This window comes from Manduca sexta, chromosome 12 (assembly GCF_014839805.1).
Source record: "Manduca sexta isolate Smith_Timp_Sample1 chromosome 12, JHU_Msex_v1.0, whole genome shotgun sequence".
Classification (NCBI taxonomy): Eukaryota; Metazoa; Arthropoda; class Insecta; order Lepidoptera; family Sphingidae; genus Manduca; species Manduca sexta.
Window position 1 is genome coordinate 2,036,245 of NC_051126.1, and position 21,072 is coordinate 2,057,316.

Consider the following 21,072-nt stretch of genomic DNA (forward strand, 5'->3'; position numbering starts at 1 on the left):
CTATTTACCAATAAATCGTATTGTTATCAATGTGATGGCAATGTGGTCCAAAATAATTGATCCATATTAATAACAACTGAATTCATATTTTAATTACGCCACCATCCTATTTTGTGTCAACTATTTGTTTAATAGGGACATTTTGTACGGCTTGTATAATGAAACCATTCAGAGGTAATGAATGGTACCCTTGCGATCAATATCAGCGTGTAAACAGTTGCGACAATGGACCGGTGCCCTATATACGTCTCGTTGCAACAAGCCTCGTCGCTTTTGAGGTTTACAAATGAGTGAAATGATTGGCTTGCTTTGCTTAAATGTACTCGTTCTTTCATAACTTAAGAATCGAGATTAATTTTTATCTTAGAATGATTGTGGCTATCTTAAGTTTTATTTATATTAAAAATGAAATTTGTGTTTGGATGTTCTTGGAAGTAAACTGCCAAACGGATTTGGATTTCGATAGAATTGGACAAATATTTCGAAAAAAATTAATTGACTTTCATGTGGGCCAGCTAGTGACACTGAATATTGGATTGGATTAAAAAAAAAACTGATTTAATGGGAAAGTCTCTCGTCTGATTGCAAGCGGAGTTTATATATTTAACACAAGCATAGAACGAATGATATTGAATAGATTGATGACGTAACCTTTGTTGCAGCCACCGACCCGAACATTCAACACGACCGTGGAGAGAGTGACGCGAGGGTCGTGCAACTTGCACAGCTGTTCAGTCAGCGTAGTCCTCCCGAGGATCTATAACACAAGACTCTCGTTCACCTGCGAGGTCTCAACAGAGGGACCGAGGTTTGCTGTCGTCAAGCAAGTCAAGAATTTGACTGTCGCTGGTAAGTATTACATACACGCACACAAAAACATCGTGAGGAAACCTGCATACCTGAGACATTCTCTATAGGAATTTTTGAGGGTGTGTGAAGTCTATCAATCCGCACTAGGCCTGCGTGGTGGACTAAGGCCTAACCCCTCTCAGTAGTAGACGAGGCCCGAGCCCAGCAGTGGAACAGTATATAATACAGGGCTGATATTATTATATTATTACACATAACCACGCCTTATTCTTCAAAGAGACAGTTAGATTCATAACTAGTGCATCCCTGTTAGCCGTAGACAAAGAGGTATTAGGTTTTTTGAGCAGTGTCAGGTTGGAGTCTCGTATCATTGCACGATAGACTTGCCTCCTATCACATCACAGAATGGTATACACATGGCACTAGTTGCACCTCCACCTACTCCTTTGGGAATAAAGGTGTGATGTGCGTTTAATATATATTTTTTTTAGTAAAATTGCAGACATGATTTGCTTTTTTTTTCACTAATGGCTGCTTACTTGACCTAGTCAAAAGCATATAGAGTTACAAATTAAATAGCTGAAACCGACTGTAAATTGTATAGATAATATAAAAAAATATCAAGAAAGCAAACTCAAGACGCCTATTCAATTGCTTGTTTCATTTTATATTACTTTCTAAATTGCTTGTTTATAGAGAATACGTTAAGAGATTCATTCTTGGAATAGTCGTATATGTTTTGTTTGGTGAGTGACAATTTACTTCGTAGAAAAGAAGCCATACATAATATTTGTATTAAAGTAATCATGTATAACAAAGACGTTAAAAACCATTTAACAAAATGTCTGTATACTAACTGATGTTTTATATACGACGTAAACCGGTGGATATAGAGTACTTCACACACTTTTTAAATGATGTAGGTATTCCTAAGGTGCAAGTTTTTGAAAATTCAATTAGCGATCTGCGATTACCTCAGTGGCGTAGTTATACTACAGTACGACAGCAGAGTTGAAATCTCTGGTTCGATCCCCGGTTCAGAGACATTGGTTCGGAAACATTCGGTTTGATTTGAAAAGTGGTCGCACTAGATGCACCTCTACCTACCCCTTCGAAGATAAACGGCGTGTGTGTGTCAATTAGCATTTCTAGCAACTAGCTGAATTTCACCGCTCGGTGTCGTCCGAGTTGCTTCATCCGAATTAATAATGGCGGATTTAAGAGTTCCAGATTCAGTAGTAAGAGCGATACCGTCTCCTAGACCAATATTCCTCTACAACTACAAATATAAAATTACTAAATGTTAAATTTCTCCCCTGTAACCACGAAAGCTGCAAAGTCTTCGAAACGTCGGGAGAAAACTAAAAAATAATAAAACCGCGTTAAAATCCGCAAAATAGTTTAATTTGAATGTCTAACATTCGTGTAAACATAAGAAATCATTATAACTAATGTGTCATTCTTGTGCAGTAACACAGAAAGAAGACCCAGTGATAACGGGCGTTCCGGGCAGCATCCAGCTCGGAGAAGACATCATAGTGAACTGCACCACGGCACCGGCCATGCCGCCCGCCAACATCGCGTGGTACGTCGACTCCAAACCAGAAATGGTACGTACGATCGCATAGAACATCAATTATAATTACACCTGATGATAAGTTGTGTAGGGTCAACTGACGAGAGATGATTACCTCTTGTCAATCGATACAATTATGTAGGCCTGTTTGAAACTGGATACACACTTACGTGGGCCACTGTGGCCGTTTAATACCTTGTGTGCGGTTGATTCTATTCAAGCGGGTACAAATTTCCTACTACTGATAGAATATTGTGAAACGATCACGTGACCATATGACTCTCATGGTCGGTATCACATTTATAAACAGCAGAAACACCAACTAATGATTAGGCTTATGAAACGCTATACATTGCTGGATAAATTAAAGTAATATTTATGTTATGTTTACATCGATGTTTATTTTATGTGTTGAATCACACTGTCTACCACTAGTAGACAGTGTGATTAAAACCATTTTGGTTGTTTCATAATTTTTTATGAAAAATAATTCTTTATTTTATTTAATACCATACAGTTACATAAATGAAACTTTTTTACTTACATGCATTTGTCACTTTTCATGTTCCGAATATTATCTTATGCCCTTTATGGGTCCGTATGTCTTGTGGACTTAGTCAGTAAGCAATTATTCAGAAAATAAAACGATTTATAGAGGCTGAATGTGTTATTCTTGTAATTGTTTGTAACTCTTTATTTAATCTTAAATCACATAATGCAAAGTATACTTTAATGTCCTTTAATCTAGAACACAGTATTGCTAGCACTCTGAAATCTATCTTTGAAAATAGATATTTCTCTCATAATCCGATGTCATAAGGGCAAGTAACGCCAAAAGGAGGACGGTCGAGTTCATAAAACATCGCATTTTTAAAACGTTTTCAACTTCACAATTTATTATGATTAACATGGAGTTTCTTCAAACATGTAGAATAAGTGTTAAATATGCAATCCAGTGCAAAATTTTTGAAATGCGCAGCGGTGCACTTTGTAATCTAGTTTCTGTTTAGTTTGCATTCAACGTATTTCGGCGTGTTTTTATATCGTGGTATTAATTTCGAATAGTTACCATTTATATTTATTTAATTCTTTATTTTACACATGTACATAAGGAAAGAAATACTTAGTATATCCACTTATAGAGTACGATTGGCGGTCTTATCACTCGAGGAAATATCTTACAGACAACCATATGAAAGGGGCATTGAAAGGGATAAAGAAAAATAGACATTTAGACAATTTTTTTTGTTATTCTTCTTTCTTTCCTATTGGTAATTTTTTATGTTAAATTTCAAACAAAAATAGTCTCTAAAAGCTTAGACAATAAAGGTTAAATGTTATAAATAGATTAGCCACAAACCAGTATCCGAGTCCCAATAATTCAGATCCTTTCTTGATTCTATGAAATCGTCCTACACATAAGGCTTTGTGTTTATTGTTTTCGTCATATTAATTTAATTTTATCATTATATCTCATTCGCTGTACTTATGTAAGCAATAATTTCCTTCAAACATTGACAAAAGGTACTTCCTGGTGGCAGAAAAAGACAAATTCTATATGGAGTTACGGATGAAACTTACCTAATTACCGCAGTGAAACCTCACATAAATACATCAATTCTCTTTTCAGGGTAGGCAGAGGAGTATCACCCAATTTTTTTTCTATATTTTAATACGGGCACGATAAAATGACCCGTTGTAAGTGTGATGGTAAGTGGAGTGGGGTACAAAAAAATGTCGACTGACGAGAGATGATTACCCCTTGGCAGTCAACACAATTATGCCGGCCTATTGGCACCGGGTATAAACCGGCGAATCATTAGTTTATTTTATTTTATTACACTTTATATACAAAGAATATAAAGGCGGATATTAAATTCTAGACATGATGAGTCCCATATTTTGGGCGCAGCCTTACTGGCGGTAGGGTTCTCAGAGTCCGCCTGAGTAGGTACCATCGCAATGTCAATTCCTGCCGCCAAACAGCAGTGTGTAGCCACGGTTGTGTTTCACTTTGAACGACATTGTAACCAGTGTAACTACTGAACATAATAAGACTTAACATCTCATGTCTTAAAATGGCGAGTCAGTGGAATACCAAACAATACTTTGTAATTCATGGTGTTGAATGCTGTTTCTCATGTCTATGGGCGGTCGTATCGCTTACCATCAGACGAATGGCAAGCTCGTCTCGTCATTCAAAGCAATAAAAAGGCCTATTTCCATATCAGACAATCGTAAGCAAAATATAACTTACCTGACCAGGAACACATAACCGAACAGTAGCTACACCGTACGCACTACGCTTATTCCCACCATAATTAATACATTTATTTAACGTAATAAACCGTGATAATAAAATGGCGGGGACATTTACCGGCGTGCAGTAATCGCGGGCCACGTTTGTCGCATCGCTGAGTAATATAACATTATTAATGAATTTATATCGTGTTCCGACATTATTGTCATGTATAAATTGTTTCGCGACGGATAATTAATTGCTGAATGTGTGATTATTTCGTTAATATTGACGCCATTATGGTTATATTATACGATGGGATGTATGGACGATCATAATTAAGGCCACGGTTAGACTGAAGGTTTTTATAGCGTAGATGGAAATTAATTAAACATTTTTGGTATTAAAAACTCGTTAATATTACCCAATCTGTACACTTTTGTGGTGCGTGAGCGATTATTTAATACTTCGTATTATAAATATGAATTTAAGTGAATATGTTTGAACGTTTGTGACAAGTAAATGAAGGAACTCCACAACGGATTGGGATAAACATTGATAGATATATACTATTGGATTAACATTTTATTCCAGCAAACCGAATTTTAGTCCGAATAATGATTCTTATATTTATCCGAATATTAGATTTTGAAATAAAACTATTGTCCGGATTTTATCGCTGTTGTTTATATTATTATTTATATTGTAAACTGTAGTATCTACCTACATTGCCTACATACCTACATTACATTGTAACTTTGACTTTACGGATGATCAACATCTCAGTCCCCCCATGATCATGAAGGTTGCAGTCTTCGAAACGTCGGGACAAAATAATAGTATAAAAAACGCCATAAACTACGAAAAATAGTATTTCAATGTGTATTCCAAACTTTATTCTGATATAAACAAAATCAGTGCAGACAAGCCTTGTGCTGACAAGGGATGCATAGATTTAGCCGGTCGACATTTTCTTTAGATTTTACTTCACCTAACATCATATGCAATGGTCTTACTCTGACGCAATTATAAAGAATTAACCACCTCCAATATATACACAGAACCACGCCTTTAATCTCTTTAGGGTAGGCAGAGATGCGGCTAGTGCACATTTTTTTTTTTTTTTTTGTTTCGCGGAGAAAGTCCCTTATTACTACCGCCCAGCCTTCGTGGGGGGCGACTGAGCGGTTATGCTGGGGTAACCGTGCCTTACGGCCCGGCGTTGAGCCGCCCGGGTTTGATGACGACCTTCGGGCGACCGCCGGGCCGAGTCCCTAACCCTATATACAACTTAAACCTATGCACGGCCTACCAGCTAAAACTCCGCGGTGGCCCTCTTCGGCGCATTAGGGACGGCTGCGGGCTTCCTCTGACGTTGAAGTGTCTAGTCTGCGACCGCAGCCGCCCCTGCGCGGTGCCGCCTTGCGGCGCGTCTCCTAAGGGGGGGGGGGGGCCTCAGAAGCCCCCGCGCACCGAAGGACGCCCTCGGCGTCTACGGCAGCGTGAGGCCAACTACACGCACTGCCGTCCAACCCGTGGGTTAACCGACAAATGTGCAAAGATGCACAGAAATGCACTAGGGCGGACAGCCCCCTTCTTGGCCCCTATTAGTCGCCTCTTACGACAGGCAGGGGATACCGTGGTGGAATTCTCCAAACGCCCCCATTCCACAGGGCGGGCGGCTAGTGCACCTAATCTATGCCTTAGTGTATTCTGTCCCATGACGAGATAGGGCCTTATATCGAGCACAAATTCCAAATTATGGGCTGACAGCAGACATAACTTTTCTCGATACAAACTTTTTATCCGAGACCTAAGATACGCGCCAACGAGGCAGTCTGCAAATTATAAAAAAAAAAAAAGAGCCGTCACGGGAAGCCTGGCAGATGTGAAACATTGTGTTCGTAAAATTAATATGTATAAAAGACAAGATTACAACAGGAACTAAATATATCATATTGCAAAATTACGTATTACGATTATTTTACAGAAAATGGTGACTATTTATTTACATTTATTTTCATTTCATACATAATACATCGTACACTACGATATATAGACTATATATATACCCTAGTAAAATTCGGTTTATACCTGCGCCTATAGATGTTTCACATAAAAAGCGATAAGCGATCTAGTACTAAATAATCGATACTTGTCCAACAGACCGAACCATGGATGGTGAACAACACGCAAGTCTCAGGGCCGAACGAGTTCGGGCTCCGGTCTAGCTGGCGGTCTCTCCGGCTCAGGGTCGCCACTGCGCGGGGCTTTCTGCTCCTGCGCTGCGAGGCCACGCAACCCACGTGGCCACCGTACATGAGGTCCACCAACGCCACCATCATCGTCACGTCGCCACACCTCTCTAAGTTTACTGCGTCAGGTGAGTAGAATTGAAACGTTAGCTATGTTCATTTAATGATTAAATTCAAAATATCTGTCATCACAATGAGGCAAATGAATCAATAAAGCTTCTGTTCTATAATCAAGTTACTTTTGATAACAAAACTTGCACGTCCGAATATTTAAAAATCCCACAACTCATCTCTTGCGGTTCCAACAAGCATTTCAAATTATATAAATAAAAATCGAACAATCCCATTCATACTTTACATTTAATGCCTTTCATGAGTACTACTTATTAGGAGGGGGGGGGGGATTATAACCCTCCCCCTCTCCCCGCTACTCGCGTCTCACATTCCAGTCGGTCGCGTTCAAATCCTCTTACGAGGGTAGTCATTTCAGTAATTTGCCGCGGGCTGAGTTCTAGCGGAACTTTAAGTGGCCGGAAGGCTCCAACTATTCCAAAGCTGCGATTACACTCGTGACATTTCAGTTTATCTCCTTACCGCTATAGATCTTGATCGGGCAGAATGTGAAAGGTCTCCGTTGAAAGCATTGTGTCGTCGCCTGTACCTTTGGTCCATTTCTTATGTTCTAAAGGAAGCATTTGGTGGGGCGCTAATGGCTTGAAGTCTAATGGAATATTACTTCATATATTTGTAGTATCTGCTTACATTGTAGTTAAAGAATATTAACAATGTGTTAAAATTCGTATGAAATATAATTATTAGAAAAATCACATTGGAAAAATTCTCCAGTCTTTTCTTCTGTATACAGATACCATATTTTTGTCCATTTTGCTCACCATAAAACAATGGATAGTAAGGCAATTGTTAACAAAACAGTAAAATTAATAACAATTTGAATCTAGTTTAATCAAGTTTTAAAGTCGTTGAATCTAGATAGCATCTTTGTAGTCATACCGACAATCAACCTGACAGCATCTCGTTTCAGACCCAGTACAGCGAGACCGAATCCAATAATCTCTCACATAACACCCCACACAGTTCCGAACTCGACATAGATTCCCCAGCCGACGGCCGACCGGCCAAGTCATCAACTACAAACATCGAACCGAAACGTTTGCGTATTGTGAACGTCCCCTAACTCGAACGAGTCATTGATAAGACGTTATCAAAGGGATAGTTTCGATATACTGACATTCTAATACGGATATGTGAGTTGGACCAGTAAATTAAGTTTCTGCTGTTGTTCGACGTGGGTGTGATTTGGAACTTGTAAGATATGATATGGTTCGATAAATCGGCTCTGGTGTATTGGTTGTGAATTGGGATGGTGAAACCTCAAGTTCAGAATTAGATTTTCAGGATAAAATGGATTTGTAAAATCTATACTAATGCTGAAGAGTTTGTTTGTTTGAACGCACTAATCTCAGGAACTACTGAAAGGATTTTAAATTGTTTTCACTGATAGGAAACTACATTACTCCTCTGTGTTATAGGCTACTTCCTATCTTGGATAAACTATTTCTTACGGGCGGAGTTGTAGGCAAAAGCTAGTGTAATATCCAAACCCGGGCAGGGTTTGGATTTTGTGCCCTATAAGGCGATATGCTTTTTCCATTAAATCACTTCAAGTCATCAACACATAAAAACTTTCATTCCCCGAACTAAAATTAGAACGGCAGTTCACGGAACTTACGGATCAAAAGTCCCGTAAGTACGCTACTAATAGAGCAGTGAGGCTATATAAAAGCAAAAGTAAAATTGTTTCTTCATCAGTATTTTGATTTAGGACAGCTTACTTGACCTTGTCGTGTTGGTTTATCAGTTCAATACATAAAACTGGACAGCACTTTTCTGCCACATTTTTAGCGATTTCGGAGTACAACCTACGATCCTTTCCTCATCACCACATTTATTCGCACCATACATGAAAAGCTACTTTAATAATCTTATTTGTTACTATTCAAAAACGAATCAGGAAAAAGAAATAAATCATTGTTTTCGGAACTCAAATGTTCCAGTTAAATACATTTATTTGAATTTGGAATTCTTAACCAACGAGGAGATATTACAGATGAAACTAGCCAGTACGTCTAAACGCCAATTTCATATGTAAAGACTAAATATTAAGGATACATTAAGGACGTCACAAGACCAAGTTAACTGAATTATTTGGGACCACGAGTAACAAGAAACTTCAGTAAATTTCACTGGAACTTCATTGTACAATATTGTCTTTGTTATAATGGATGTTCCGAGTTGCGGTGCGGCGATTCGATTTAAACAGTTATCTCTTATTGTTTGATTCGAATCGTGACTGGTTATTGTGGGGTTCATTTGAACAAGTACAAGCTTCAATAAGAGCGTTGATATTCACAAAATTTTGAGTGTATCAATAATTAAAAACTATAGATTAGCGTTAACACTCACAATCTTTTTTTTTACAACCCCGCTACACCTGATGGTAAATGGATTGGGATCCAATAGAATGTCAATAGAGATGATTACCCCTTAGTAGTCGATACAATTATGCCGGCCTAATGGAACCGGATATACACAGGCTGATCCCGGTGCGCGTCACATTTTCGTGGGCCAATAAGGCGGGTTTTAACACCTTATTGTACGGTGGTCTATACGCACGGATATGAAATATATCGTACCACCAGTAATCTTAACACTTGTATACACAAATGAGACTTTTAAAAATGCAAAAAAATGTGTAACGTAAATACGGAACACTTTCCATTTAATTTGTTTTCGAATTTCATATTTATAGTTTTTTAATAATATCATTTGTGTATACTCCCCTAGCCTTGTTTACATATATTTCATTTTTCCAGTCTGTTCCATTTCTACCAAGGTTATATAAGACCACAGATAAAATTAACTGGATTTCTAGGTTTTTTATCACATTATACTCCGACATGTTTCAGTATTGCTCCCATTTGGCATGGTCCCAACCAGCCGGCCGTCCGAAACAGATAGCGAGCCTAATAGTAGATAGTCTAAAATTTTATTTCTCCCAAGATTCCGAATAAACCACTATTACAGAAGATATACTTCTAAAACGTGATACATTTTGAGACAAGAGAAATAGGTCATTCTTACCACTAGGAATTGAATAAATTAAGAGGATTGGTTAAGGGCGGATTTTAGACTTTATTGTTTTAAGGAGGCCTTTACCTCATATTAAGATGGGTTATTGCAATATTATTTACATAAATTGAAATATAATTAATTGCAGTTCAACAATGATATAATAATGATAATTATATACACATAACATGATTGTAACATAATAATAATGAATTCTGCTAAATTTGTAATTGTAATTAATGTTTTCAATTCTGTAACTTTTGTAGCAATAAATAAAAGGTTTTTTACTATTATTATTTATATTGTTTTAAGCTGTATGGTAGGGTGACTTTAATTTGGATTTTAAGTATTAGAAATACGACTTGATTTTGATAATTTTTCCTTGTCCACAGGCTCACAGCGGTCGGCCATCGAAGCTTTCCTGCTCATCACGTGTATAGTACAGTTAATTTCTAAATACAGTGCCTTGAGTGAAATCTAAATTATATGTATAGTGTGGTAAGAACGAATCTCGTTTGGCGTATTCTCGCGAATTTGAAAGGTTATCTTGGATGGTATTAGAAGTATTCTTGCTTAAAAAGTATTAAAATAACATCATTTATGTTATACAAACGAACTTCTTAGACATGGAACGATTTTTAGTATGAAAAACAACGTTCCGTGTCTTAAAAATCGTTTATATAACATGATATTGATACTTATTTTATAATGGTAGTATTTTAGGTAAGAATAACTCTTGGCGATATCGCTTAAAGTAACCTATTCAAATTCGCTGATGAATCTTTGTTTACATACTCGAGGGAAACTAGATTTTTTACTTTGATTCAACAATGAATTCTTATTAATGCCAATATGTCATTATAAATGCGAACGTCTGTCTATGGGACTTTAAAAGTTAAATCACTTACCAATTGTTGGCGAATTTTGTAATAAGCTGGAATTCTAAGAAAGGACACAATGTTTTTTTTTATATTTTAAGAAAGGATATTGCCAACTTTTTTTAATTTTTCACAAATATTCCACGCGGGTGAGACGCCAGCAAAGGCTAGTGATACAAAATAACCTTTCTAGAATGTTCTTTACGTACATTTCGAAAACCAATTTAGTTCGAGGTTATTCATACAGGGTCATTTTGACATTGTATTACTAAATGAAACCACCTTGTTTTCACCTTTGCCGCTCTTGTGCCAAAAATCATCCATTAATAATGAATATTTTCAGGGATTTTTCCAGTTTTACTTATATTATTTTTTATCAGTTTGTAGTTTAATGCGAATATGGCGTGTGCGTGAGTGTATTTCTGACTGAGAGTATGATTTTGCTGCTGCGATGAATTCTTCTAGAGTAGTGGCATTAGGGCGCGTAAAATTCAAATTACTTTTTATTAATATTTATTTTGTTCGAAATTTAAATTTTTTATTTCACATCTAGTACTTATAGTAAAGTATTATTTCCAAGTAGATAAGTATGTGGTATCAGTTAGTAACGCAATGTCAAATGACCCTGTATCATGTAAATTTGTAACATGTGAATAAATAAAGCTAAAAGTATTTGCCAATCGCTTCAGTGTGTAAACAAAGCAGACACATTGCTATATTCTGTTTATTTTCGTTATTACTGTTTTGTACTATTGTTAATTCTGCGTATTCAGCGTGCCTAAAGTTACGTTCAATACACATTTTCCTGTTTTCAAGCGATATACTAGTTGTCCGAGCTTGTAAATATATGTACGGTGGAACCCTGTTTAAGTTAGTAGTAAGGGTGAAAGTTTGATTAAGGAATATGTTATTGTTTGTGTTCATAAGTTTAAGGTGTATGCTTTGGGTTTTAATTTGGCGGATCTTCCCAACTAGGCTATATCTATACGTATTTTTAAACAAAGTCTAAAAAAGCTATCTGTATTGATCGATTTTCTCAAAATCTACAGAACGGATTTTTGTACGGTTTTTACTAAGAGATAGTTCAATTCTTCAGGAAGGTTTTTGTTAATAGTACATTACAGTTTTATGTAAATTAACTGTAATATAACTATTACTATTGAAGAGCTCGCGTGGTAAAAAATCTCGTGGATTGGAATTTACTCGGGAAATTCTTTGTGCCACACTGATTTCTACGCGGGCGAAGACAAGAGCTAGTCAGTCATAAATAACATTTACATTCCATAAGAGTATGAAGACTGAACCTACTCTTCACGACATTGAGATATTTTATAAAGAATATCGTTTCTTAAAATTTTGCATTACGTATAAAATAGGTATTACATTTTTACACTAAAGCTAACGTGAAACATAAACGAAAAATATGAATGAAAATGATATTAAAACTAATATAGAATGCATGTATAAATCAAAAATGCATCATTCGGTCAGTTTGGTGCGCGGAATTCGTTGAAAAAATTTATTCAACCGATTTTCGAATTGAAACACACGGGCATGCGGATGAAATTCGCTTGCCAAAAAATAACTGTACCGTGGTCACGCCATTTATTTCAGTAACATACACAAATTGTTGTTTCCGCAAATAAACACTCGGTTGTACTAATATTTTTCATGTTTAAAACATTGTTCGTAATCAGTTAAATTGCTTTATCACGGAATTATTTATTTAGTGTGGTTGTTCGTATCCATCGGGACGTAGTACTGGCATTTTAACTCCCGGACCTTTAACACCCTTTCAATGATTGTTTTTTTTTTATTGTCTTAGTAGGCAAACGAGCTAGCGAGCAATGCCAGACGCACAGCTAAGCCGTTGACTACCGGGACGTGAGCACTAAATTATGACGAGAAGAAGGAGTATACGCTCGTAAGTTTTGTAAACGAATTCCAAATTTAAAAATTCCAGACTCAGGCTGATCTGAGCAGAAAAACGCAAATACCACATTGCCGGACCCGGGATTCGAACCCATGACCTAAGAACGGTGCTGTACCTAGTATGCAGTACAACTACGCCACCGAGGAAGTTCAATCAATAAATCGCAATTACTTAGTACATAATCTCAATATTAATATAGAATTCATAGAAATGACGCTTCATTCGCGCACAGCGGAGCTATCGCGTAACAGATGCCTCGTAGCTCGAGATTGAATGAAAAATGGATGTAAAATTGAAAACTAAAATAAAAAAACCGCCATTTCGCTTTGAATGAAGGAAATCCTAAACCGGAAACAGCGTCGTGGCTGACAGTTGGTGTGATCTGGGGATACGTATCTTCATCCTCCTGTCAATCAAGACCCCTTCGTTGTGGGCTCGGATGGTTCATAATAATTATTAACATTACCCTCGTTATGTCAGTTCTCCAAACGAGTATTCTAATACTATTTAGCTGAGATGCGATTAATACTATTGTTTACGTATATCGTGTATAAATTTTGTTTTTTTTTTTGTCCTACTACCTCTGGATAGAACCTGAAATCCGCGTTTAGAATAATACTAGCTTCTGTTCGTGAATTTGCCCACGTGAAGTTTTTCGGGATAAAAGTCCCATTATATATTTCCCCGGAATAGTAGCCTTTAATCTTCCCAGGGTCTTAAACTGTCTCCATACCAAACTTCATAAAAATTTAGTAGATTTTGAGAAAATCGATAACATACAGACAGAAAAGGGGACTTTGTGTTATAATATTATATTTCTGTGTGACAAGATGTCATGTGACATACTTTTGTGAATATATTTATTTGTATTAATGTCTGTAGATATTAATACAAAGAAATATATTCACAAAAGTTTGAAAAAAAAACAGTATAATGCGCATTAAAAACATGCAAATCAAGATATGGAAAAAATTAAGTATTTGGCATTGGTGTTTTGCTACTTCACAGTAGATTGAGTAACCATCACATGACCTCAACATTTTTGTTTGACAATTCTGCCATTTTCCGCTCTATATAATCCTAGAACTCTGCTAATCCCAAACGAAATAACCAACCAATCTGATAAACTAGTCAGGTAACGTTAACAAAAGATGCAGCGTCTGGGAAACTCAAAGGCCAATTAATGGGAATCCATCAAAGGATCTGCAATAGATCAGAGGTACAGCGACATACAGGGGTACTGTGGCGGCCGAAAGCCTGTATTCGTAAGGCATCCCTTTTGATCGACGCTTCTAGATATTACTGCCTCTGGCATTTCGGTACTAACAGGCCGTTTCTCTGCCGTTTTCACTTCGGAAATGCGTGTTCAAAACGAATTGTGGATTTGTGAATGAATCTGACCGATAGTTTCTCGTGTGTTTTGTGTTTATTTGGATTTTGGTTAGCCATGTACATAGTGAAACTATATAAATTGAAGCAGACAGGTGCTGGAGTGGAGACTGCGATTAGGTAGACGTAGTGTAGGATGCCCTGCTGTTCGATGGACTGACGACTTGAAAAATGTGGCGGGTGGTGGATGGATGCGGGATGCTCAAGACTGGGATGGTTGGCGCTCACTTGGAGAGGGCCATGTTCAGCAGTGGACGTAGAGGTTGATTGATACATTGGTGTAAAAAGTATTGATAGTGGGAATCTGTCCCGATGTATACCAATTGGAAATCAACTGAGTGGCGTTCGATACGTACGGCAGCTCTTTGTAATTACCATTCGAATGTAAACGACTATCGGAAAACAGTAAATAAAACACTGAATAAACAAACTGTTCGGCTGACTTTCTAATTGCAACAAAAACTCCGGAGATACGTATTTAGAATCAGTACAATAATATCTAGATTGTATATGTTCCAAATGCCGAAATTGTAAGCACAAAATCTCGTCTCAAACCTCCAGCGCTACCCGAGAAAGTATTCAAATCATATATTTAAACTTCCTAATTGCTACTTTTTATTATCTTACTGCTTCAAACATATTCCTTTCTAAACCTAGAAAAATCACATCAAGTTTACTTTTTTTATCACTCCATTTGCATATTGATGTCTAAGGTCAACTTTGTTGTTGAGGATTTCATTCTACTTTCGCCTTTATTACAACATTTGCATAAAGAAAATTTCGTTTGTATTTCTCACAAAGGAATATAGCAATGTGCCAACGTATAACGTAACAAAAATATAATTAAATCAATTATTCTATAGCAAGCACTGAATTTCGATGTTTTATGTCACGAATGATAAATTTTTGTAATTATATACATACGCGTTGAGGGCCGGCGATAAAAAAATGTGTATCATAAATCTCAAATAAAATGTAAAATTGTTATAAATAAATGTTGATAATTCGTTTTAAGTCGCTTAGTTGGTTACCACGAATTTGTTATGTAAGTTTTGATATGCGTGTCCTTTCAATTGCTGTGTACGATTGTATTGTTTGTAGGATGATTTTGGTTCACACTTCTTGAAGTTGGGCGTTGGTAGAAAGATAAGAAATATCGGGCCATTATCAAGTGTATTAGTGACTTTCAATCCCTTTCCTCCCTGATGATATGTGGTGAGGTATTAGATTACCTCTTTACCCCAACCCAAAACCACTCATTACCCCCTCCTTGTGATATTTCGCGATTTTATTATCGAACCCCTGCCCCCTTTCGAGGCTCACGTGATTAATGGACGACCCCTATCTTGTGCTTAATATCAATGACTTTAAGTACACTCTTTTAAGACTTCACTAAATTATAATCGCGATGCCTTGCAGTGATAATTTAAATATCGTTCGTATTAATTGTGTCGTTTTATCCTATAAAAATAGTTACCTCACTACCGAATTAATAAATTCCTTCCTTCCTCAATAATATTTAAATGCGCTAACAATCTTAATTATCCAAAATAATTCGTTAACAATTTTTTTACAATATTCACCTCATTACGGTATTTAAAATAACCGAATATTCCACGTGTCAATGTGTCCGAATTTGTTATTATTAAATTTATTGCTTAATTACCCTAATCTAGAATTAATTGTTGTTTCAAATTAATAAATTTCATAATTATTGAACCATTCATTTATTATTAGGTGAGAGATTGGCTAATTGGTATGTTAAATTAAATTTGTTAGGACGTCGGAGTCACTTCTACTTCTACAGACCTTGCTATAATGGCTTGAATAAAAACTGCAAATGACTTTCAATCTTTCAAGGCATCAATGAAACAGATATACAACATGAACACCTCACAAATATCACTAACTACAGAAATACTTTCTCGTTATAATAGCTTGTGTTAAAGACTAAGGGCTTTCTATGCTGTGCAGTCTTGATCAATGATCAGATATATTTCGTGAACACCTCACATTTTTGTTTACTATTATTGTATTGGTAGGGACTAATGCGGTTATGATTTAATAAAAAGAAATATCACTGGCTACAGAAATACTTTCTCAAACATTTCTCCAACTAATCGAGTGGTATGACTGTCAACGACCAACTGCCTAGGGTCTGCAAACGCTTAGTTTTTTTGTAACAAAATATGTCACAAATATCCTCACAAAATTATTTTTAAGCTAACAGTACATTAATATACTTAAAATTGCGGTGTTTGTAACCAATGACCACCAAGAGTTTCTAATTTTAGTAGCCATTGGTTACAAGCGGTGTACTGTGAAGCGGCTAGAAGCTGTGGTGCTGCGTATTTTTTTTATTGCGCAACAACGTCGATTCATGTTACACCTGGTCCTGGTTGTAGAATGAATAAACCTTTGACTGATTGCAGACTACACTTTTGCCTTCGCCAACGTAATTTACTCCAAATCATCGAGTTATATTAATTAAGTCATTCCAGTCCAGGACGCCAGAGTACACCAAATAGATAACGAATTAATGTTTGCAGATCTTTCAAATGTTAGCCTAGAAAAATTGAATCTACGTCTTATTGTTTATATTAGACTTTGGAATTTAAACAACTCAACTTAACTCTCTATCAACAGCCCAATTTCTGCAGAATATTTCTTAAAATCTAGATAATTTGTAATTTCTAAATCTAATCTCATTGTAGCATTAACTCACTAAATAGGTTATGTATTCGTGCGATGATAATTTCAGTTTTGTCTGCTTATCTGGATTCTCATAGCTTTTAATGTAATTATCTTCTCTTAGTAACATTTGATTCGTTCTTTCCATTTTATTAAATTATCTGCAGAAGAACATAAATTGCTCAATAATGATAATTACGATTGAATTTTAGTAATTTTATAGAATATAAAATGCATGTACTATCATGTTACTATTTCCAAGTGAACCCAATTGGATGGTGAAATTTAACTTTATTTACCTGTGAAGTCATCGAATTCATAGATTCCTGCTTAAGAATTACTTTCACTTTATTATAGATTATAGACTATTTCAAAATTGAAATTATTATCATCACGAATGTTATTTTTCACTTAAAACTTAATCGTACGTGCCAAAGTATATTTATTGACAAAAAAACTATAATGTATATTGTATATAAAATTTAAGAGAGCTAGTTAAGCGTTCAGTGTCGGGTGAATTTATTTTCATTTCGTTAACGTGTTTGGGAGGCGTGAGTTCACGGGAATAATTGAATGGTTTAAAACGTTTAATAATACTTTAACTGGAATTTACAGATCCGTTTCGACTGGGTTTTGCCGTCGCTGTGGTGTTATATTTTAATTTATTTCATTTCTTCTTTTAAGCTTTTGATATACAGTTTCCTATTCAAACAATGTCGAGTTTGAAAGGCATTGTATGCTTCAATATTTCCAAAACTTCAAGTCTTACTGAATACAGACTAGCTCAATCTGGAATGCGATTTGTTTTATCAAATTAATATACCACTTGTTCCTTAGTATATATTTGAGTAAATGTTTCAGATATATTAACCATCTTCTCCAACAATTGAACGAGTTAATTTGGCGTGTTTACTAATCAGAATAATATCGATAAAATCATTTGGATAACTAAAATGTAAATTCGAAATGTGCGGTACTATTATTAATAGGCGAACATAAATCGTAGAAGCTTGTGTCCAAATTCCGCTCCCAAACACAAAATGATAGTGTTGTATTTTGATTTGACAACGGAAACTGTATATAATTTAATAGTGAATGTCCACGTTGTATAAAATATAGTCAATTTTGAGCACTATCAAAATGTTCTGTGATACATGTGTTTGTTAGTTTATTGCATATTATATGTATATGTAACATAAGTCATTGGATGTCACTTCTTAATGGCGATAAATATACCTATATAAATTCATTTTATTTCGTTTTATTTACAGTGGAATCACCTAAATATTATTACACAATATAATATCAATAAAATATATTGGAATAAATATTACGGACAAAGGCTGTAGACTAATATATTCTTTTTCCTCATCCAACTTTCCTTCTCAATCCTCAAAGTTAAGTAACCCTCTCACGAAGACTCCTTCCTGTTTTGAAAGGTTCAGTCACAGAACCAATAAATAGCTCGACAAGTACCTGTACATCTCGAAGTATTTAAAAAGTGTTATATTTTCCATGTAATTAATTATAGCTTTTTATAAATCATGTTTTCATTAGTTTTTTTTTTTGTTTTTCAGACGCCGATGACGACATATAAAACTACTAAGGAGTTATGCATACAATATCTTCTAATGTATATAACGATAAGATTAAAGTTTCTTAAGCAATCATGTAAGAAGCCGGTAAGTGATCATCACCAGGAACACCCGCACAAGAGCATAGGAAGAAGCTGATTTGGGCCTCCAGGAATTTTCACTTTAAAAAACGTCAACTAAATTTGTCACTTCACATCAGTTTTTGTGAAACTGTATGCCTACGCTTAAACAACAAAAACCGGTTCAAAGCACTCAAAATTTGAGTCATAAAAAGTCTTATTAAGATCCTTAACAATGTTAACGCTAGGTACAAACATACAACTCCCGCATACGAACGATGTTGAAGCTCCTCCAATTACATTGAAAAGAGGTTGACATCGCATTACTACGTAGTAAGTGAACTTTATTTACCAGGAGCGTATACCACAAGAGGAGGTTTTATCTCATTCCCACAAACATAGAGGTACAATGGAGAACCGCAAGCACAAGCAACGCGAGCGACGATTTACGGGTCGCGGAATCCGAATGCGGTGCTGCGTATTTTTTTTATTGCGCAACTACGTCGATTCATGTTACCCTGGTATTTTTCTATCGCCAACTCAATGGAATTTAGGTTGCGCAAAGGTATTTTAACAAGAGCGTTGGACATTGGTGTACATTTTAAATTCGTATTGTTTCGTTGTCGAGGTTTATTTTTAATTGTTGCACTTTTATATTTTTCTGTTTTTTGCGCATGGCCAGACGTTTCATTCGCGGAAATGGCATCATTAATGGTTTTGCGGTTTGGAGTTACCACACGCCCTATTTGATTGTTTTATTTGTCATTGTTTTTATATAATACAATGAAGAGACGTAGAGGGTGCTCGTTTAATTTTATGTAACACATTTCCTCATAAATAGTCGTAACTTTATAACAATTAGGAATTAAAAAATATTGCAAAGCATCGCACTTGGCACCCTAAAACATTAGATTTTAAGGCCCATAAGAACTTATAATTATCGATGATGGTGATTAAACACTCTCAAATTTTCTAGTAAGTTGCAGCTGCCATTAAGCCTTTAGGTGCATTCCTAAAAATTTAGCATTGAACATATCAGTAATATTTATAATGGAGTGTTATGAACATTATCATACCAATTCCATCAATTATCTCATGAGATATTAGCTTGAGTTATTATAAGTCGTGTTCACAGCTCGAGTATTAGTACGCGCACGCTTGACTATAAACAATGACGATACCATTCAGATGTTTATAACAAAATCACCGCAATTGTCATTCTCAGACAAGAACAAGTCTCATAATGCTCAGTGTACTCTTTCCATCCTAATAAACAATTTCACATAAATTATCCAAAAATAAGTTGCTAATATTTAACACGCAATTAATTCAAATGTAATACTTTAATGTTTAACAAAATACAGCAATGTTTATATCTGACACAAAAAGTATGTGTGAACTACACTATTTGTTTTTATACGTAGAAAAATCCTGCTGTTAGTGTTAAGAAATGTAAGCAGTTAGTATATTTTGAGAAACACAAAGCTATCATTACATCGAGAGACCTATCCATTAAAAAGCGAGCAAACTTCAAGTCTACGTCCAAGTACAACACAATGCGTCCGTCAATACTCCAGCCGGTATCAAAACGGTGATATCGGCATGAAAATGTACCAGTAAAGTGGAATGTTATGTATGAGATGACAATGGTAAGCGATACATCAAGCCGGCACAAAAGGCGTCGCGACGCTGCGCGCGACAACAGACGGCAAAGCCATATTTATTGTTCAAAACTATTTTCTTTTGTACGGGACGATTTATAATGAGATGCTTGTGGGAGGGTACTAGGATCTGTTGATAGGGTATCTACCAAGATATCTGATATCTGTCTCCGGCATCCAATTTTCGCTGGTGTCTTCCGTTCTATGACGTGATCAGGGCCGAGTATATATTGGGTACAAATTCCTGATTCAGACATTGAGAAGGAAAATCCGAACATTACGTTATCTGACCTGGGATTCGCACCTCGTACCACGTACGCGATGAAACTACAGTACCAGGGCATTCAAGATCCAAATGACAAAACGTCCTTATAAGGAGTTATTTTGTAGAGTAAGCTGGTGTAGGTATACTTAGTATTCTTTATTGAGGGGTGCTAAGACTCTGGTTTGGACTTTGGACTTCACTTCAATTATAATCTATTAGAGGTATTGCCAGGCCTCCAAATCCTATTGTCACTCCTCATTGCTTCTTAAATATCAGTATCGTACTTTGAATTTCCGACAATGGAACTGACATTGTTGTGAAGGTGTTTGGATATTATATTTGTAACAAACGCAGTCTAATGCATTCTAATTCATCTAAATACGTTCAGCAATTCCAACACGAAGATCGATAATGTCCTAGACAACATATAACCTACTGTTGCACTCATGGCTTCTCTATGGCCATTGAAAAGTAAATACATGTCGGGTTACTTTTTATTGTAATAAAATAATATATGAGATTTGTATCAATAAATTCATTTTACAATTAATAGATACATAATATACTTTGA

The 21,072-nt window shown here is 35.9% G+C and overlaps 1 protein-coding gene across 1 annotated transcript in view; it reads left to right on the top strand.

The window, feature by feature from the left end:
* Positions 1-13,133, top strand: part of LOC115450371 — a 39,094-nt gene extending 25,961 nt beyond the window's left edge. Inside the window, exons 3-6 of the mRNA XM_030178371.2 lie at positions 663-849; positions 2,281-2,420; positions 6,792-7,008; positions 10,423-13,133. Of these exons, the coding sequence (XP_030034231.1) occupies positions 663-849; positions 2,281-2,420; positions 6,792-7,008; positions 10,423-10,511 (633 nt within the window). The 3' untranslated portion in view covers positions 10,512-13,133. The remainder of the gene's footprint in view (positions 1-662; positions 850-2,280; positions 2,421-6,791; positions 7,009-10,422) is intronic.
* Positions 13,134-21,072: the final 7,939 nt, after the last annotated feature.